We start from the raw sequence: 18,026 nt of genomic DNA, 5'->3' as shown, positions 1-18,026 counted from the left end.
ATCTCAGTGTGTAATCAGGGTGTGTATATCAGTGTGTATCTCAGTGTGTAATCAGGGTGTGTATCTCAGTGTGTAATCAGGGTGTGTATCTCAGTGTGTATCTCAGTGTGTAATCAGGGTGTGTATCTCAGTGTGTAATCAGGGTGTGTATCTCAGTGTGTAATCAGGGTGTGTATATCAGTGTGTATCTCAGTGTGTAATCAGGGTGTGTATCTCAGTGTGTAATCAGGGTGTGTATCTCAGTGTGTAATCAGGGTGTGTATCTCAGTGTGTAATCAGGGTGTGTATCTCAGTGTGTAATCAGGGTGTGTATCTCAGTGTGTAATCAGGGTGTGTATATCAGTGTGTATCTCAGTGTGTAATCAGGGTGTGTATCTCAGTGTGTAATCAGGGTGTGTATCTCAGTGTGTAATCAGGGTGTGTATATCAGTGTGTAATCAGGGTGTGTATCTCAGGGTGTGTATCTCAGTGTGTAATCAGGGTGTGTATCTCAGTGTGTAATCAGGGTGTGTATATCAGTGTGTATCTCAGTGTGTAATCAGGGTGTGTATCTCAGTGTGTAATCAGGGTGTGTATCTCCGTGTGTATCTCAGTGTGTAATCAGGGTGTGTATCTCAGTGTGTAATCAGGGTGTGTATCTCAGTGTGTAATCAGGGTGTGTATCTCAGTGTGTAATCAGGGTGTGTATCTCTGTGGTGTAATCAGGGTGTGTATATCAGTGTGTATCTCAGTGTGTAATCAGGGTGTGTATCTCAGTGTGTAATCAGGGTGTGTATCTCAGTGTGTAATCAGGGTGTGTATCTCAGTGTGTAATCAGGGTGTGTATCTCAGTGTGTAATCAGGGTGTGTATCTCTGTGTGTAATCAGGGTGTGTATATCAGTGGTGTATCTCAGTGTGTAATCAGGGTGTGTATCTCAGTGTGTAATCAGGGTGTGTATATCAGTGTGTAATCAGGGTGTGTATATCAGTGTGTAATCAGGGTGTGTATCTCAGTGTGTAATCAGGGTGTGTATCTCAGTGTGTATCTCAGTGTGTAATCAGGGTGTGTATCTCAGTGTGTAATCAGGGTGTGTATCTCAGTGTGTAATCAGGGTGTGTATCTCAGTGTGTAATCAGGGTGTGTATATCAGTGTGTATCTCAGTGTGTAATCAGGGTGTGTATATCAGTGTGTAATCAGGGTGTGTAATCAGGGTGTGTATCTCAGTGTGTAATCAGGGTGTGTATCTCAGTGTGTAATCAGGGTGTGTATATCAGTGTGTAATCAGGGTGTGTAATCAGGGTGTGTATCTCAGTGTGTAATCACTGTGTCCTCCTGCAGTGTAACTACGTGGTCCCCGCTTCACTGGTCGTCCTGATCTTCGTGTGTTTCCAGCAGAACGCCTACGTCTCATCTGCCAACCTGCCAGTGTTAGCACTGCTGCTGCCTGCTCTACGGGTACACACACACACACACACACACACACACACACACACACACACACACACACTCTCATACTGACGTACACACACACACACACACTCTCATACTGACGTACACACACACACACACACACTCTCATACTGACGTACACACACACACTCACACTCATACTGACGTACACACACTCATACTGACACACATTCACACACACACACACACACACACACACACACACTCATACTCATACTGATATACACACACTCTCATACTGATATACACACATGCACACACACACAGTATTTTTGTGCGTTTCACTTCCTGTTTGTGTTGGTGACTTCCTGTTTGTGTTGGTGACTTCCTGTTTGTGTTGGTGACTTCCTGTTTGTGACTTCCTGTTTATATGTTTGTTTTGTTGTTCCCCTGCTGGTATACGCTGATAGATGAGTAACCCCCCCCCCCCCCCTCTTTCCTATCAGGTGGTCCATCACCCCCCTCATGTATCCGGCCTCCTTCTTCTTCACCATCCCCAGCACCGCCTACGTGGTTCTGACCAGCGTCAACATCCTGATCGGGATCAATGGCAGCATTTCCACCTTCGTCATGGAGCTGTTCGGAAACAACGTGAGGACTCGTAATGCTGACTCATGTCAGGGTTCAGGACTCGTAATGCTGACTCATGTCAGGGTTCAGGACTCGTAATGCTGACTCATGTCAGGGTTCAGGACTCGTAATGCTGACTCATGTCAGGGTTCAGGACTCGTAATGCTGACTCATGTCAGGGTTCAGGACTCGTCAGGGTTCAGGACTCGTAATGCTGACTCATGTCAGGGTTCAGGACTCGTAATGCTGACTCATGTCAGGGTTCAGGACTCGTAATGCTGACTCATGTCAGGGTTCAGGACTCGTAATGCAGACTCATGTCCTGTTGTTGACCTCCAGTTGTTGACCTCCTGTGTGTGTTGTTGACCTCCTGTGTGTGTTGTTGACCTCATGTTGTTGACCTCCAGTTGTTGACCTCCTGTGTGTGTTGTTGACCTCCTGTGTGTGTTGTTGACCTCCTGTGTGTGTTGTTGACCTCATGTTGTTGACCTCCAGTGTGTGTTGTTGACCTCCTGTGTGTGTTGTTGACCTCCTGTGTGTGTTGTTGACCTCCTGTGTGTGTTGTGGACCTCCTGTGTGTGTTGTTGACCTCCTGTTGTTGACCTCCTGTGTGTGTTGTTGACCTCCTGTTGTTGACCTCCTGTGTGTGTTGTTGACCTCCTGTGTGTGTTGTGGACCTCCTGTGTGTGTTGTGGACCTCCTGTGTGTGTTGTGGACCTCCTGTGTGTGTTGTGGACCTCCTGTGTGTGTTGTGGACCTCCTGTTGTTGACCTCCTGTGTGTGTTGTTGACCTCCTGTGTGTGTTGTTGACCTCCTGTTGTTGACCTCCTGTGTGTGTTGTTGACCTCCTGTTGTTGACCTCCTGTGTGTGTTGTTGACCTCCTGTGTGTGTTGTTGACCTCCTGTTGTTGACCTCCTGTGTGTGTTGTTGACCTCCTGTTGTTGACCTCTTGTTGTTGTCCTCAGGAGATCGGGGGCATTAACGACATCCTGAAGAACGTCCTGCTGATCTTCCCTCACTTCTGTCTCGGCCGGGGTCTCATCGACATGGTGAAGAACCAGGCGATGGCCGACGCCCTCGAGAGATTCGGTAACTTCATCATTAGTATTTATGGGCTTTTATTTTGAAAAGCTTGTCAATCTCTTGCTGTGACTTCCTGGCTTCTGATTGGTCCTCAAACATTGCAGGTGATGCATTATGGGATACTACAAAACAACTGGATTTATTCAAGTTACTCAAAGAAACTGCATTTTACAGGATGACATTGAACACATCCTAATTTAGATTCTCATATTTACTGAGTAGAGCCTGAACGCCCCGCAGTGTATGGCGCTAACGTTAGCGGAGGAGTTAACGATAGCATTAGCTGGCTATATAGCCATAGGCTGCTAATCGCCTTATTAGGTTAAATACAAACATCACTAATGTGTGTGTGTGTGTGTGTGTGTGTGTGTGTGTGTGTGTGTGTGTGTGTGTGTGTGTGTGTGTGTGTGTGTGTGTGAGTGTGTGTGTGTGTGTGTTCTCGTTCCTGCATCTGATTGGCCCTCAGACGCTGCAGGTGATCCATTATGGATTGTTGGAGATGTGTCTGTGTTGCATTATGGGATGTGTTTGCATTATGGGATGTGATGCATTATGGGATGTGATGCAATTATGGGATGTGTTGCATTATGGGATGTGATGCATTATGGGATGTGTTGCATTATGGGATGTGATGCATTATGGGATGTGGTTGTGTATTATGGGATGTGTTGCATTATGGGATGTGGTGCATTATGGGATGTGTTGCATTATGGGATGTGTGATGCATTATGGGATGTAATGCATTATGGGATGTGATGCATTATGGGATGTGATGGATTATGGGATGTGATGCATTATGGGATGTGTGATGCATTATGGGATGTGATGCATTATGGGATGTGTGATGCATTATGGGATGTGATGGATTATGGGATGTGATGCATTATGGGATGTGTGATGCATTATGGGATGTGATGCAGGGGAGAACAGGTTTCGCTCCCCCCTGGAGTGGGACATGGTCGGGAAGAATCTGTTCGCCATGGCTGTGGAGGGGGCCGTCTTCTTCATCATCACCCTCCTCATCCAGTACAGGTTCTTCATCAAACCCAGGTACACACTCACTCGCTCACTCACTCACTCACTCACTCATGCTCACTCACTCACTCACTCATTCACTCATGCTCACTCACTCACTCATCACTCATGCACTCACTCATTCACTCACTCACTCACTCACTCACTCATTCACTCACTCACTCACTCACTCACTCATGCTCACTCACTCACTCACTCACTTCACTCATGCTCACTCACTCATGCTCACTCACTCACTCATGCTCACTCACTCACTCACTCATTCACTCATGCTCACTCACTCACTCATTCACTCATGCTCACTCACTCACTCACACATTCACTCATGCTCACTCACTCACTCACTCACTCATTCACTCATGCTCACTCACTCACTCACTCACTCATTCACTCACTCACTCACTCATTCACTCATGCTCACTCACTCACTCATTCACTCATGCTCACTCACTCACTCACTCATTCACTCACTCACTCACTCACTCATTCACTCATGCTCACTCACTCACTCACTCATGCTCACTCACTCACTCACTCACTCATTCACTCACTCACTCACTCACTCACTCATGCTCACTCACTCACTCACTCACTCATTCACTCATGCTCACTCACTCACTCACTCACTCACTCACTCACTCACTCACTTACGCTCACTCACTCACTCACTCACTCACTCATTCACTTACGCTCACTCACTCACTCACTCACTCACTCATTCACTTACGCTCACTCACTCACTCACTCACTCATTCACTTACGCTCACTCACTCACTCACGCTCACTCACTTACGCTCACTCACTCATTCACTCACTCACGCTCACTCACTCACTCACTCACTCATTCACTTACGCTCACTCACTCACTCACTCATTCACTCACACACTCACACACTCACTGACTCACACACTCACTCACTTGCTCACACACTCACTCACTCACTCACTCACACACTCACTCTCTTACTCACTGACTCACACACTCACTCACACACTCACTGACTCACACACTCACTCACACCCTCACTCACTCGCTCACTCACTCACTCACTCACTCACACTCTTACTCACACGCTCACACACTCACTCTCTTACTCACTGACTCACACACTCACTCACTCGCTCACCCTCACTCACTCACTCACTCACTCACTCACTCACTCATTCACTTACGCTCACACATTTACTCTCTTACTCACTGACTCACACACTCACTCACACCCTCACTCACTCACTCACTCACTGTCTCGCTCGCTCGCTCACTCATGCTCACTTGCTCACTCACTCACTCACTCACTCACTCACTCACACACTCACTCGCTCACACACTCACTCTCTTACTCACTCACTCACTCACTCACTCATTCACTTACGCTCACTCACTCACTCACTCATTCACTCATGCTCACTCACTCACTCACTCACTTACGCTCACTCACTCACTCACTTACGCTTACTCACTCACTCACTCACTCACTCACTCATTCACTTATGCTCACTCACTCACTCATTCACTCATGTTCACTCACTCACTCACTCACTCACTCACTCATTCACTTACGCTCACTCACTCACTCACACACACACTCACTCTCTTACTCTTACTCACACACTCACTCACACACTCACTCTCTTACTCACTCGCTCACACACTCACACACTCATTCTCTTACTCACTGACTCACACACTCACTCACACACTCACTCGCTCACTCACTCACTCACACACTCACACCCTCACTCACTGACTCACACCCTCACTCACTCACTCACTCACTCACTCACACTCTTACTCTCTTACTCACACGCTCACACACTCACTCTCTTACTCACTGACTCACACACTCACTCACTCGCTCACACCCTCACTCACTCACTCACTCGCTCACTCACTCACTCACTCATTCACTTACGCTCCCACACTCACTCTCTTACTCTCTTACTCACACGCTCACACACTCACTCTCTTACTCACTGACTCACACACTCACTCACACACTCACTCGCTCACTCACTCACTCACACACTCACACCCTCACTCACTCACTCACTCACTCACTGTCTTACTCACTCACTCTCGCTCGCTCACTCGCTCACTCACACTCGCTCACTCACACTCGCTCACTCATGCTCACTTGCTCTCTCACTCTCTTACTCAATCACGCATGCACGCTCACTCACTCACTCACTCATGCTCACTCACTCACTCACTCACTCACGCTCACTCACTCACTCACTCACTCATTCACTTATGCTCACTCACTCACTCACTCACTCATTCACTCATGTTCACTCACTCACTCACTTACGCTCACTCACTCACTCACTCATTCACTTACGCTCACTCACTCACTCACTCACTCACACACTCACACACTCACTCTCTTACTCTCTTACTCACACACTCACTCACACACTCACTCGCTCACACACTCACACTCTTACTCACTCGCTCACACACTCACTCTCTTACTCACTGACTCACACACTCACTCACTCACTCGCTCACACACTCACTCGCTCACTCACACACTCACACCCTCACTCACTGACTCACACCCTCACTCACTCACTCACTCACTCACTCACACTCTTACTCTCTTACTCACACGCTCACACACTCACTCTCTTACTCACTGACTCACACACTCACTCACTTGCTCACCCTCACTCACTCACTCGCTCACTCACTCACTCACTCACTCATTCACTTACGCTCACTCACTCACTCACTCATTCACTTACGCTCCCACACTCACTCTCTTACTCTCTTACTCACACGCTCACACACTCACTCTCTTACTCACTGACTCACACACTCACTCTCGCTCACTCACTCACTCACACACTCACACCCCGTCACTCACTCACTCACTCACTGTCTTACTCACTCTCGCTCACTCGCTCACTCACACTCGCTCACTCACACTCGCTCACTCATGCTCTCTTGCTCTCACGCTCACTCACTCTCTCACTCTCTTTCTCAATCACGCATGCACGCTCGCTCACTCACTCACTCATGCACGCACGCACGCACTCTCACTCACACACTCACTCGCTCACACACTCACTCTTACACTCTCACTCACACACTCACTCTCTTACTCTCTTACTCACACGCTCACACACTCACTCTCTTACTCACTGACTCACACACTCACACACTCACTCACACACTCACTCACACACTCACTCGCTCACACACTCACTCTCTTACTCGCTCACACACTCACACACTCACTCTCTTACACTCTCACTCACACACTCACTCTCTTACTCTCTTACTCACACGCTCACACACTCACTCTTACTCACTGACTCACACACTCACTCTTACTCACTGACTCACACACTCACTCGCTCACACACTCACTCTGTTACTCACTCGCTCACTCACTCACTCACTCACACACTCACTCACTCACACACTCACTCACTCACTCACACTCTCACTCACACACTCACTCGCTCACACACTCACTCTCTTACTCACTCGCTCACACACTCACACACTCACTCTCTTACTCTCTTACTCACACGCTCACAAACTCACTCTCTTACTCTCTTACTCACTGACTCACACACTCACACACTCACTCACTCGCTCACTCACTCACTCACTCACTCATTCACTTACGCTCACACACTCACTCACTCACTCACTCACTCACTCATTCACTTACGCTCACTCACTCACTCACACACTCACTCACTCACTCGCTCACACACTCACTCTCTTACTCACTCGCTCACACACTCACTCACTCACACTCTCACTCACACACTCACACGCTCACACACTCACTCTCTTACTCACTGACTCACACACTCACTCGCTCACTCACTCACACACTCACAACCTCACTCACTCACTCACTCACTGTCTTACTCACTCACTCTTTCACTCTCTTACTCACGCACGCACGCTCGCTCACTCTTTCACTCTCTTACTCACACACTCACGCACGCTCGCTCACTCTTTCACTCTCTTACTGACACACTCACTCACTCACTCACTCACTCACACACTCACTCTCTTACTCACTCACTCACTCTCTTACTCACTCACGCACGCACGCTCGCTCACTCTTTCACTCTCTTACTCACACACTCACGCACGCTCGCTCACTCTTTCACTCTCTTACTGCACTCACTCACGCTCGCTCACTCACTCACACACTCACTCACTCACTCACACACTCACTCTCTACTCACTCACTCACTCACTCACTCACACTCACTCACTCACTCACTCACTCACTCACTCACTCACTCACTCACTCACTCACTTACGCACGCACACTCACTCACTCTCTTACGCACGCACACTCACTCACTCACTCACTCGCTCTCTCACTCACTCGCTCACTCGTTCTCTCACTCGCTCGCTCACTCGTTCTCTCACTCGCTCTCTCACTCGCTCACTCGCTCACACAAATAGGGAATACAACTCTGTGTGTGTGTGTGTGTGTGTGTAGGCCGGTCAGTAAACTCACCACGCTGGCTCCACTGGGGGAGGAGGACGAGGACGTGGCGAGAGAGAGACAGAGGATCGTCCACGGCCTCGGACACGGAGACATCCTGGAGCTCCGGCAGCTCACCAAGGTAACGTGACATCACCGTGACATCACCGTGACGTCACGGTGATGTCGCCGTGGTGACCTGTCTCTGTGAGACCCAATGTGGTGAATCAGTAATCTGAGCTAAGTGTGTTCAGGTGTTCAAGAGGAAGCAGAAGCCGGCGGTGGATCGGCTGTGTGTGGGGATCCCCCCCGGAGAGGTGAGGAGCAGCCCATCAATACATCCCATAATAATAACAATACACACATGAAGACATTAATGTGTGACTGTGTGTGTGTGTGTGTGTGTGTGTGTTTCAGTGTTTCGGGCTGCTGGGTGTGAATGGAGCGGGGAAGACGACCACCTTCAAGATGCTGACAGGAGACACTCTGGTGACCAGCGGGGAGGCCTTCCTGGCCAGGAAGAGGTGAGGTCACAGAGAGGTCACAGAAAGGTCACAGAGAGGTCTCGGTGCTCCGTTCCTTGTTAACCCTCACACTCAGGGACAATAATGTGTGTGTGTGTGTGTGTGTGTGTGTGTGTGTGTGTGTGTGTGTGTGTGTGTGTGTGTGTGTGTGTGTGTGTGTGTGTGTGTGTGTGTGTGTGTGTGTGTGTGTGTGTGTGTGTGTGTGTGTGTGTGTGTGTGTGTGTGTGTGTGTGTGTGTGTGTGTGTGTGTGTGTGTGTAGCATCCTGAGGGAGATCGATGAGGTCCACAGGAACATGGGTTACTGTCCTCAGTTCGATTCCATCTACGAGCTGCTGACGGGCCGAGAGCATCTCGAGCTGTACGCTGTTCTGAGAGGAGTTCCTGAGAAGGAAGTCTGTGATGTGAGTCACACACACACACACACACACACACACACACACACACACACACACACACACACACACACACATATCAGTATGTAGTGTCTCTACTTTAAAGAGTCCTCTCCTGCTGATGTTCAGGTGTATATCAGTATGTAGTGTCTCTACTTTAAAGAGTCCTCTCCTGCTGATGTTCAGGTGTATATCAGTATGTAGTGTCTCTACTTTAAAGAGTCCTCTCCTGCTGATGTTCAGGTGTATATCAGTCTGTAGTGTCTCTACTTTAAAGAGTCCTCTCCTGCTGATGTTCAGGTGTATATCAGTATGTAGACTCTCTACTTTAAAGAGTCCTCTCCTGCTGATGTTCAGGTGTATATCAGTATGTAGAGTCTCTACTTTAAAGAGTCCTCTCCTGCTGATGTTCAGGTGTATATCAGTATGTAGTGTCTCTACTTTAAAGAGTCCTCTCCTGCTGATGTTCAGGTGTATATCAGTATGTAGAGTCTCTACTTTAAAGAGTCCTCTCCTGCTGATGTTCAGGTGTATATCAGTATGTAGAGTCTCAACTTTAAAGAGTCCTCTCCTGCTGATGTTCAGGTGAATATCAGTATGTAGTGTCTCTACTTTAAAGAGTCCTCTCCTGCTGATGTTCAGGTGTATATCAGTATGTAGAGTCTCTACTTTAAAGAGTCCTCTCCTTCTGATGTTCAGGTGTATATCAGTATGTAGAGTCTCTACTTTAAAGAGTCCTCTCCTGCTGATGTTCAGGTGTATATCAGTATGTAGTGTCTCTACTTTAAAGAGTCCTCTCCTGCTGATGTTCAGGTGTATATCAGTATGTAGAGTCTCTACTTTAAAGAGTCCTCTCCTGCTGATGTTCAGGTGTATATCAGTATGTAGTGTCTCTACTTTAAAGAGTCCTCTCCTGCTGATGTTCAGGTGTACATCAGTATGTAGTGTCTCTACTTTAAAGAGTCCTCTCCTGCTGATGTTCAGGTGTGTATCAGTATGTAGTGTCTCTACTTTAAAGAGTCCTCTCCTGCTGATGTTCAGGTGTATATCAGTATGTAGAGTCTCTACTTTAAAGAGTCCTCTCCTGCTGATGTTCAGGTGTATATCAGTATGTAGAGTCTCTACTTTAAAGAGTCCTCTCCTGCTGATGTTCAGGTGTATATCAGTATGTAGTGTCTCTACTTTAAAGAGTCCTCTCCTGCTGATGTTCAGGTGTATATCAGTATGTAGAGTCTCTACTTTAAAGAGTCCTCTCCTTCTGATGTTCAGGTGTATATCAGTATGTAGTGTCTCTACTTTAAAGAGTCCTCTCCTGCTGATGTTCAGGTGTATATCAGTATGTAGAGTCTCTACTTTAAAGAGTGGTGTGTTTGCTGGCAGGTGGCGGAGTGGGGCATCAGGAAGTTGGGTCTGTTGAAATATTCGGACAAAGCTGCAGGAAGCTACAGCGGAGGAAACATGAGGAAACTGTCCACAGCCATGGCTCTGATCGGAGCGCCGCCAGTCGTCTTCCTGGTAACTCACACTCACACTCACACTCCCCTGGATGAAGTCTAGAGGTGAGATCTCAGAGGTAGGCGGAGGGTTGAAGAAGGTTCTGACTCCCAGAATACAAACAGCTTCCCACTGGATCATATTAATCTATTTGGGCTTTTATTTTGAAGATCCAGCTTTGTGACTCTGCAGATGTTAGTTACAGTGTGGTCGCCTTAAAGCTGCAGTTACACTACAGCATCAGACTGTTGTCGGGCAATCAGAGAGCAGGGGGCGGCGGTTGTGTTACGTGGGGGATTATAAAGGAGCTGCTGCTCTGAGGGGAGACTGGGGGTAGAAGCAGAAGGGGAAGAGGAGCGAAGGTCCTCCTCCTCCTGTTTTGCTGAGCCCAGCTGTGCTCCTCGTTACAGGACGAGCCCACCACCGGCATGGACCCCAAGGCCCGCCGCGCGCTCTGGAGCTGCATCCACAGCATCATCAAGGAGGGCCGCTCCGTTGTGCTCACCTCACACAGGTACACACACTTCACACAGGTACACACACCTCACACAGGTACACACACCTTACACAGGTACACACACCTCACACAGGTACACACACCTTACACAGGTACACACACCTCACACAGTTATTTTCAACCTGGAGACAGTAATGTGTGTGTGTGTGTGTGTGTGTGTGTGTGTGTGTGTGTGTGTGTGTGTGTGTGTGTGTGTGTGTGTGTGTGTGTGTGTGTGTGTGTGTGTGTGTGTGTGTGTGTGTGTGTGTGTGTGTGTGTGTGTGTGTGTGTGTGTGTGTGTGTGTGTGTGTGTGTGTGTGTGTGTGTGTGTGTGTGTGTGTCAGCATGGAGGAGTGTGAGGCTCTCTGCACCAGGATGGCCATCATGGTGAACGGCAGGTTCAGATGTCTGGGCAGCGTGCAACACCTGAAGAACAGGTAACACCCACACCACAGAAACACACACACCTTGGTGCATTCCGTCTGGTGTTGTAATGGTTGATCCGGCCCCAGGTTCGGAGACGGGTACACCATCATCCTGCGGGTGGGGGGTTTGGACGCCGACCTGTTGCCCGTCATGAAGTTCATCGAGAGCGAGCTGAGAGGCAGCACCCTGAAGGAGAAGCACCGCAACATGCTGCAGTACCAGCTGCCCTCCTCCCTCACCTCCCTCACACACATCTTCTCCATCCTGGCCGACAACAAGGAGGCGCTGAGGATCGAGGACTACTCCGTCACCCAGACCACGCTGGACCAGGTACACCACCGGGGCTCATGGGAAATGTGATTTGAAAGTGGAGGACATTAGAGGAGGTTTCCTGTTACTCCTCACACTCATGCAGACCCTGTCTCACCTGAGCAGCATCTGAACCAGAAGAGATCTCAACCACTGACTCAGTGATCAGGGGGCCTGAGATCAGCCTCTTCACATTGTGCTTTAATCAGACGTCCTGTCAGACCTGCAGACCTGGTTTATACGGCCTACTCAGAACATCTCCGCAGGCTCCTCTAACATCTGAACCAGGATCACTGCCTGCTGTTTAATGCAGATGATGATCTACCCCGGAGACCCTGTTGGGTTCTGGGCTTTGTAACGAGGTGTGAAGATGATCTGAATTGATCTAGCCTTGATTTAATTCAAAATTCGACTTTTCTGACTAGAAAATGTCCCAATCTCTTCTCATTACTGTAACACCTCCTTCATGTGGCGCTATTCATCTTAGTTAAAAAATGCAGTTTTTGTCTCTCATTCTTTTCTTTTTAAACTTCAGATTTATTTTTCAAAATTAGATTTTCCGAGTATTTCTTCAAAATTATCGCTTTTTTTCCTAAAAAATCTGCCTTTTTTTCTAAATTTCGACTTGAAATGTCCAGTTATGTTCGTATGGGTTCGCCTCTCATTCAGATTTAGTTTCCAGTTCCCCTGTGATGGTCTTGAATGAAATCTGAGTGATGGGTTGGTGCTCCAGGTGTTGAACGCGGCCCCTTTCTGTCCGCAGGTGTTCGTGAACTTTGCGAAGGACCAGAGCGACGACTATCACTCCAAAGAGACGTCGGTGCGGCGGCGAGATGTCGCCATCGAGGTGCCCCCCACCCTCAGCTGCAGCCCGGGGGCCGCCGAGGGGGGCGGCCCACTGCGGGAGAGTGTCATGTGACCGCCGTGACGTCACACTGTGGGCAGAGCCACCGGCCGCCTCATGCCAGTCAATGCAAGACTTCCTGCGGAGCGCCGCGCCTTAAACTTGAATGAGATTTCTTCTTCTGTGGTGGATCCGCCCGGAAACCAGCGAGAAAGAATCTGAATCATTTCAAACGGCCGAGGGATCAACTGCAAATCTTTTAGAAAACGTTTGATTCCGTTTTTATCAGTTTTATTTATAAGTTTGATTTGTCCTTTTATTTTAGCGGGGCATTATTACTGTTTCCTGTAGCGTCTAACAGCCAATCAGAGTGCTCGATGCTGCACGGAGGGACAGACAGATGATTTTATAGGTTGATGTTTTTTAAGAAAACTGGAAGCAGGTGTGTGTGAGCTTTTATTGTGAAGGACTGAAAGAGGAAGTGTTGTCTGAACATCAATAAAACACACAAACAGAATCTGCCTCGTCTTTTATTTTGAACAGTTAGGAACGTAGTGAATGAAATGTGGAATAAATCCAGCAACAAATAAAGAAATAGACATGTAATTCATTCATAACTAATTATGAAACACAGTGAGTAGAACAGATCAGAACACCTGAGCAGGCCCCCCCCCCTCCTTTTACAGCTTCCAGTCTGATAACTCAATCAGACCTCCAGCTGGTCCTCCTCAACCCCCTCCCCTGAGAGAGGCCGACCTCCTACAAGGCCTCTCTCAGGGGAGGGTCCCTGACAGGAGGTTTATGGGGTTGAGTTTATTTCAGGGCAGAGGGGGACCCTAACATCCATCCATCTGTCCATAACATTATGGGATGTATGCAAAGGATCATCATAAGGAGAGGCAGACCACACTCATTTATTATCAGTGTTTATATTAATGCAGCTGATCATCGATATATCTCTTTATTAGTACATAGTGATGACACTCTGCTGCGCTGTGATTGGCCGAGGGACAGGAAGTCACTTCATTGGAGAAAAGGAGCATGGGAACATGAGTTTATTCTCCTGAGAGGACAGGTGTCCCACGCAGCTCCGCACTGAGGACAGAGGGACACCATTATATATATATATATATATATATATGTGTATATACATATATATATGTGTATATATATGTGTATATACATATATATATGTGTATATATATGTATATACACATATATATACACATATATATATATATGTGTATATATATGTATATACACATATATATATACACATATATATATATGTGTATATATATATGTGTATATATATGTATATACATACTTACAGAAAACCTTTGACCTCTGTCATTGCCAACAAAGGGGATATAACAAAGTATTGAGATGAACTTTTGTTATTGACCAAATACTTATTTTCCACAATCATTTGAAATGAATTCATTAAAATCCTACAATGTGATTTCCTGGATTGTTTCCCCCATTCTGTCTCTCATAGTTGAGGTATACCTATGATGAAAAATTACAGGCCTCTCATCTTTTGAAATGGGAGAACTTGCACAATTGGTGGCTGACTAAATACTTTTTTGCCCCACTGTATGTATATATAGTTCAAAGCTTGTCTCAGTTGCCACGGGGTAGTTGTGCAATGAAAGCCCTCAGGTTCCAGGCTCCTCCAACAACACACCATAAAACAGTCAAATATGGCTTGTTGTTATAATTAATAAACCTTTACAACAGATGAACGGTGTGGAGTTGAGAAGGCCCAGAGCTCAGGAAATGAGTCCTATTAATAATTCTTAAAATACGTTTGAAATCTAAAGATGTAAATCTCACCTGCAGACACCACTCGGGCGTCGGTGTGAGCTTTGTGTCGGACTTCAGCTCGCTGGTCAGCGCTCTCAAACCACCAGAGGGCGTGCACTGACACACACACACACACACACACACACACACACACACACACACACACACACACACACACACACACACACACACACACACACACACACACACACGTTAATATATATTTTTTTTACAGTGCACCTCTGTGTATTTCTAACAGTGTACCTCTGTTCAGCAGGCCACACTCGCTGTGAAAGGCTCCCAGCAGCTTGCCGTACCCCGGTGCATCATGGGAGGTGACGGCGGCCTGGAAGGCGTCACCCCAAACAGCCGGACCGCCGGGACGCATCAGGAAGGAGGCGAGCTCGAACACACCTGTAAATACCTGAGGTCAGTGGTGTGGTGTGTGTGTGTGTGTGTGTGTGTGTGTGTGTGTGTGTGTGTGTGTGTGTGTGTGTGTGTGTGTGTGTGTGTTACCTCCCATCTGGGGGGGGCTCTGCAGGTGGCTCCACGGAGCCAGGTAAGTGACCTCATTATCCTGCGACTGCAACATGGGGATCGCCACGGAGATATAGTCCTTCAGCCAGGAGGGGTCCTGAGAGAGAGCTGCCCTCACAGCTGCCCGCTGCGAGTAACTGTCTGTGAGGGGCATGAGTCAGCATTATGAGTCCTCAACCACGAGTCAGCATTATGAGTCCTCAAACATGAGTCAGCATTATGAGTCCTCAAACATGAGTCAGCATTATGAGTCCTCAAACACGAGTCAGCATTATGAGTCCTCAAACACGAGTCAGCATTATGAGTCCTCAAACACGAGTCAGCATTATGAGTCCTCAAACACGAGTCAGCATTATGAGTCCTCAAACACGAGTCAGCATTATGAGTCCTCAAACACGATCCAGCATTATGAGTCCTCAAACATGAGTCAGCATTATGAGTCCTCAAACATGAGTCAGCATTATGAGTCCTCAACCACGAGTCAGCATTATGAGTCCTCAAACATGAGTCAGCATTATGAGTCCTCAAACATGAGTCAGCATTATGAGTCCTCAAACACGAGTCAGCATTATGAGTCCTCAAACACGAGTCAGCATTATGAGTCCTCAAACACGAGTCAGCATTATGAGTCCTCAAACACGAGTCAGCATTATGAGTCCTCAAACACGAGTCAGCATTATGAGTCCTCAAACACGATCCAGCATTATGAGTCCTCAAACATGAGTCAGCATTATGAGTCCTCAACATGAGTCAGCATTATGAGTCCTCAAACACGAGTCAGCATTATGAGTCCTCAAACATGAGTCAGCATTATGAGTCCTCAAACACGAGTCAGCATTATGAGTCCTCAAACATGAGTCCAGCATTATGAGTCCTCAAACACGAGTCAGCATTATGAGTCCTCAAACATGATCCAGCATTATGAGTCCTCAAACACGAGTCAGCATTATGAGTCCTCAAACACGAGTCAGCATTATGAGTCCTCAAACACGAGTCAGCATTATGAGTCCTCAAACACGAGTCAGCATTATGAGTCCTCAAACACGAGTCAGCATTACGAGTCAGCATTATGAGTCCTCAAACACGAGTCAGCATTATGAGTCCTGAAACACGAGTTAGCATTATGAGTCCTCAAACACGAGTCAGCATTATGAGTCCTAAAACACGAGTCAGCATTATGAGTCCTCAAACACGAGTCAGCATTATGAGTCCTGAACCCTCACGAGTCAGCATTATGAGTCCTGAACCCTCACGAGTCAGCATTATGAGTCACATGGAGAAATTGGTCCAGGGAGATGCTGCCTTCAGGGACCAACACAGAGAGAGGACATTTCCTCTCTAAGGTGGCGTAGAACCACAGAAGAAGAATGAACTCACCATACTTCCATATGTGGAAGACCTTGTTCAGGCCACCATACTCCACACTCCAGTAGCCAATCAGCTGTGAGTGGGCGGTGCGCAGGTGGATCTTCTCATGGGTCAGTTTGAGGAAGGCTGCGTTCAGGTGCGGCTGAATGCTGTAGGTACGGAATTCATAGAAGTTTCTGTGCTCCTGCTGGGGGCCGGAAGAGAGGCGCACACAGGGCTGCAGGGGGGAGAGAAAGAGTCATACACAGGAGGCACAGGAGGAGGAAGAGGAGGAGGAGGAGGAGTACTCAGGTCTGCTACTTCAGTGACTACAAGTACTCAGGTCTGGTACTTGAGAAAAGAGTACTTATTGACTTCAGTGTCTGGTTTCTAACGCTAGCTAGTTGGGACACAGTCTGTTAATGTTAAACTGCAGCGTCTGAAACCGTCCAAAGATCATCGACCCCCTAAACCACAGAGACCAAATACCAGAGGTGGGAAGTAACTAAGTACTTTTACTCAAGCACAAGATACGAGTATTCTTAAGCCTCTCCTGAATACTGATCACAGGCCCTTCAAAATGAAGCTCCCACTGCCAGAGCACTGCAAGACATACACTATAATGCCGATGTCCAGGCATCAGCGTAGAGTCCTGGTTCAGATCCAGGTTCAGGTCCAGGTAAACTCACCTGAGAGGCAGCAGCAGGACGCAGAGCAGCTGCAGATCCCAGAGAGGTTCTGATCCTCAACATGGTGAGAGTCAAAGTGACAGAAACTCTGGAAACACAAGAGGAAATAACCATCAAAGATCCTCCCAGAGCTGGAGCGCTCACTGTCAGAAATCCTCAGAGGGCAGGAGGTCTCACTCTGTCAAAGATCCTCCGAGAGCAGGAGGGCTCACTGTCAGAAATCCTCAGAGGGCAGGAGGTCTCACTCTGTCAAAGATCCTCCGAGAGCAGGAGGGCTCACTGTCAAAGATACTCAGAGAACAGGAGCTCTACACTCAGCAAAGGTAGTACTCAGATCTTATACTTGAGTAAAGGTAGAAGTATCACAGTGTAGGAATACTCTGTTAAAAGTAAAAGGACACAACATTAGCAAAAAGAAATACGGTTCGTGGATCCACGGCGGAGTGAGACTTCTGTATCCACTCAGAGAGTGAAGACGTTTAAATCTCTTTTTTTCATTGACTCTTTATTTATTGTCAGTTTATTATTTGTTTACGCCGCTGCTGTTTTAATCCTAA

General features: G+C 47.5%; 2 protein-coding genes across 2 annotated transcripts in view; one reads left to right on the top strand and one right to left on the bottom strand.

Moving 5' to 3' along the window:
• The window catches only part of LOC134859656 (phospholipid-transporting ATPase ABCA1-like), a 61,466-nt gene extending 47,859 nt beyond the window's left edge, over positions 1 to 13,607 (top strand). The window contains 14 exon segments of the mRNA XM_063876285.1: positions 1,321 to 1,425; positions 1,427 to 1,437; positions 1,899 to 2,043; positions 2,989 to 3,112; positions 4,027 to 4,156; positions 8,620 to 8,746; positions 8,859 to 8,921; positions 9,022 to 9,128; positions 9,389 to 9,530; positions 10,902 to 11,036; positions 11,426 to 11,529; positions 11,856 to 11,948; positions 12,024 to 12,267; positions 13,010 to 13,607. Coding sequence (XP_063732355.1) covers positions 1,321 to 1,425; positions 1,427 to 1,437; positions 1,899 to 2,043; positions 2,989 to 3,112; positions 4,027 to 4,156; positions 8,620 to 8,746; positions 8,859 to 8,921; positions 9,022 to 9,128; positions 9,389 to 9,530; positions 10,902 to 11,036; positions 11,426 to 11,529; positions 11,856 to 11,948; positions 12,024 to 12,267; positions 13,010 to 13,165 — 1,686 coding nt within the window. The 3' untranslated portion in view covers positions 13,166 to 13,607.
• Positions 13,605 to 17,643, bottom strand: nipsnap3a (nipsnap homolog 3A (C. elegans)). Its single transcript, XM_063876283.1, has 6 exons — positions 17,470 to 17,643; positions 16,811 to 17,018; positions 15,413 to 15,574; positions 15,161 to 15,310; positions 14,927 to 15,013; positions 13,605 to 14,185 (listed from the first exon to the last, which is right to left on the bottom strand). Exons 1-6 carry the CDS (start codon positions 17,581 to 17,583, stop codon positions 14,109 to 14,111), a joined length of 798 nt encoding a protein of 265 aa, XP_063732353.1. The 5' UTR covers positions 17,584 to 17,643; the 3' UTR covers positions 13,605 to 14,108.
• Between the last annotated feature and the right edge of the window lie 383 nt (positions 17,644 to 18,026).

The sequence above is a fragment of the Eleginops maclovinus genome, chromosome 23 (assembly GCF_036324505.1).
Source record: "Eleginops maclovinus isolate JMC-PN-2008 ecotype Puerto Natales chromosome 23, JC_Emac_rtc_rv5, whole genome shotgun sequence".
Lineage (NCBI taxonomy): Eukaryota > Metazoa > Chordata > Actinopteri > Perciformes > Eleginopidae > Eleginops > Eleginops maclovinus.
Note: the sequence above shows the minus strand (reverse complement) of the source record. Positions and strands in the feature narration are given on the sequence as shown.

Bases quoted from the DNA above. Each gene is read 5' to 3' on its own strand.
- nipsnap3a (XM_063876283.1), bottom strand. From the start codon at position 17,583: ATGGTTATTTCCTCTTGTGTTTCCAGAGTTTCTGTCACTTTGACTCTC. The intron at 17,019-17,469 runs GTGAGTTTACCT...TCCCCCCTGCAG, and splicing joins GTCCTGCTGCTGCCTCTCAG to CCCTGTGTGCGCCTCTCTTC. The intron at 14,186-14,926 runs GTGAGATTTACA...CTCTGTCCTCAG, and splicing joins CGCCCGAGTGGTGTCTGCAG to TGCGGAGCTGCGTGGGACAC.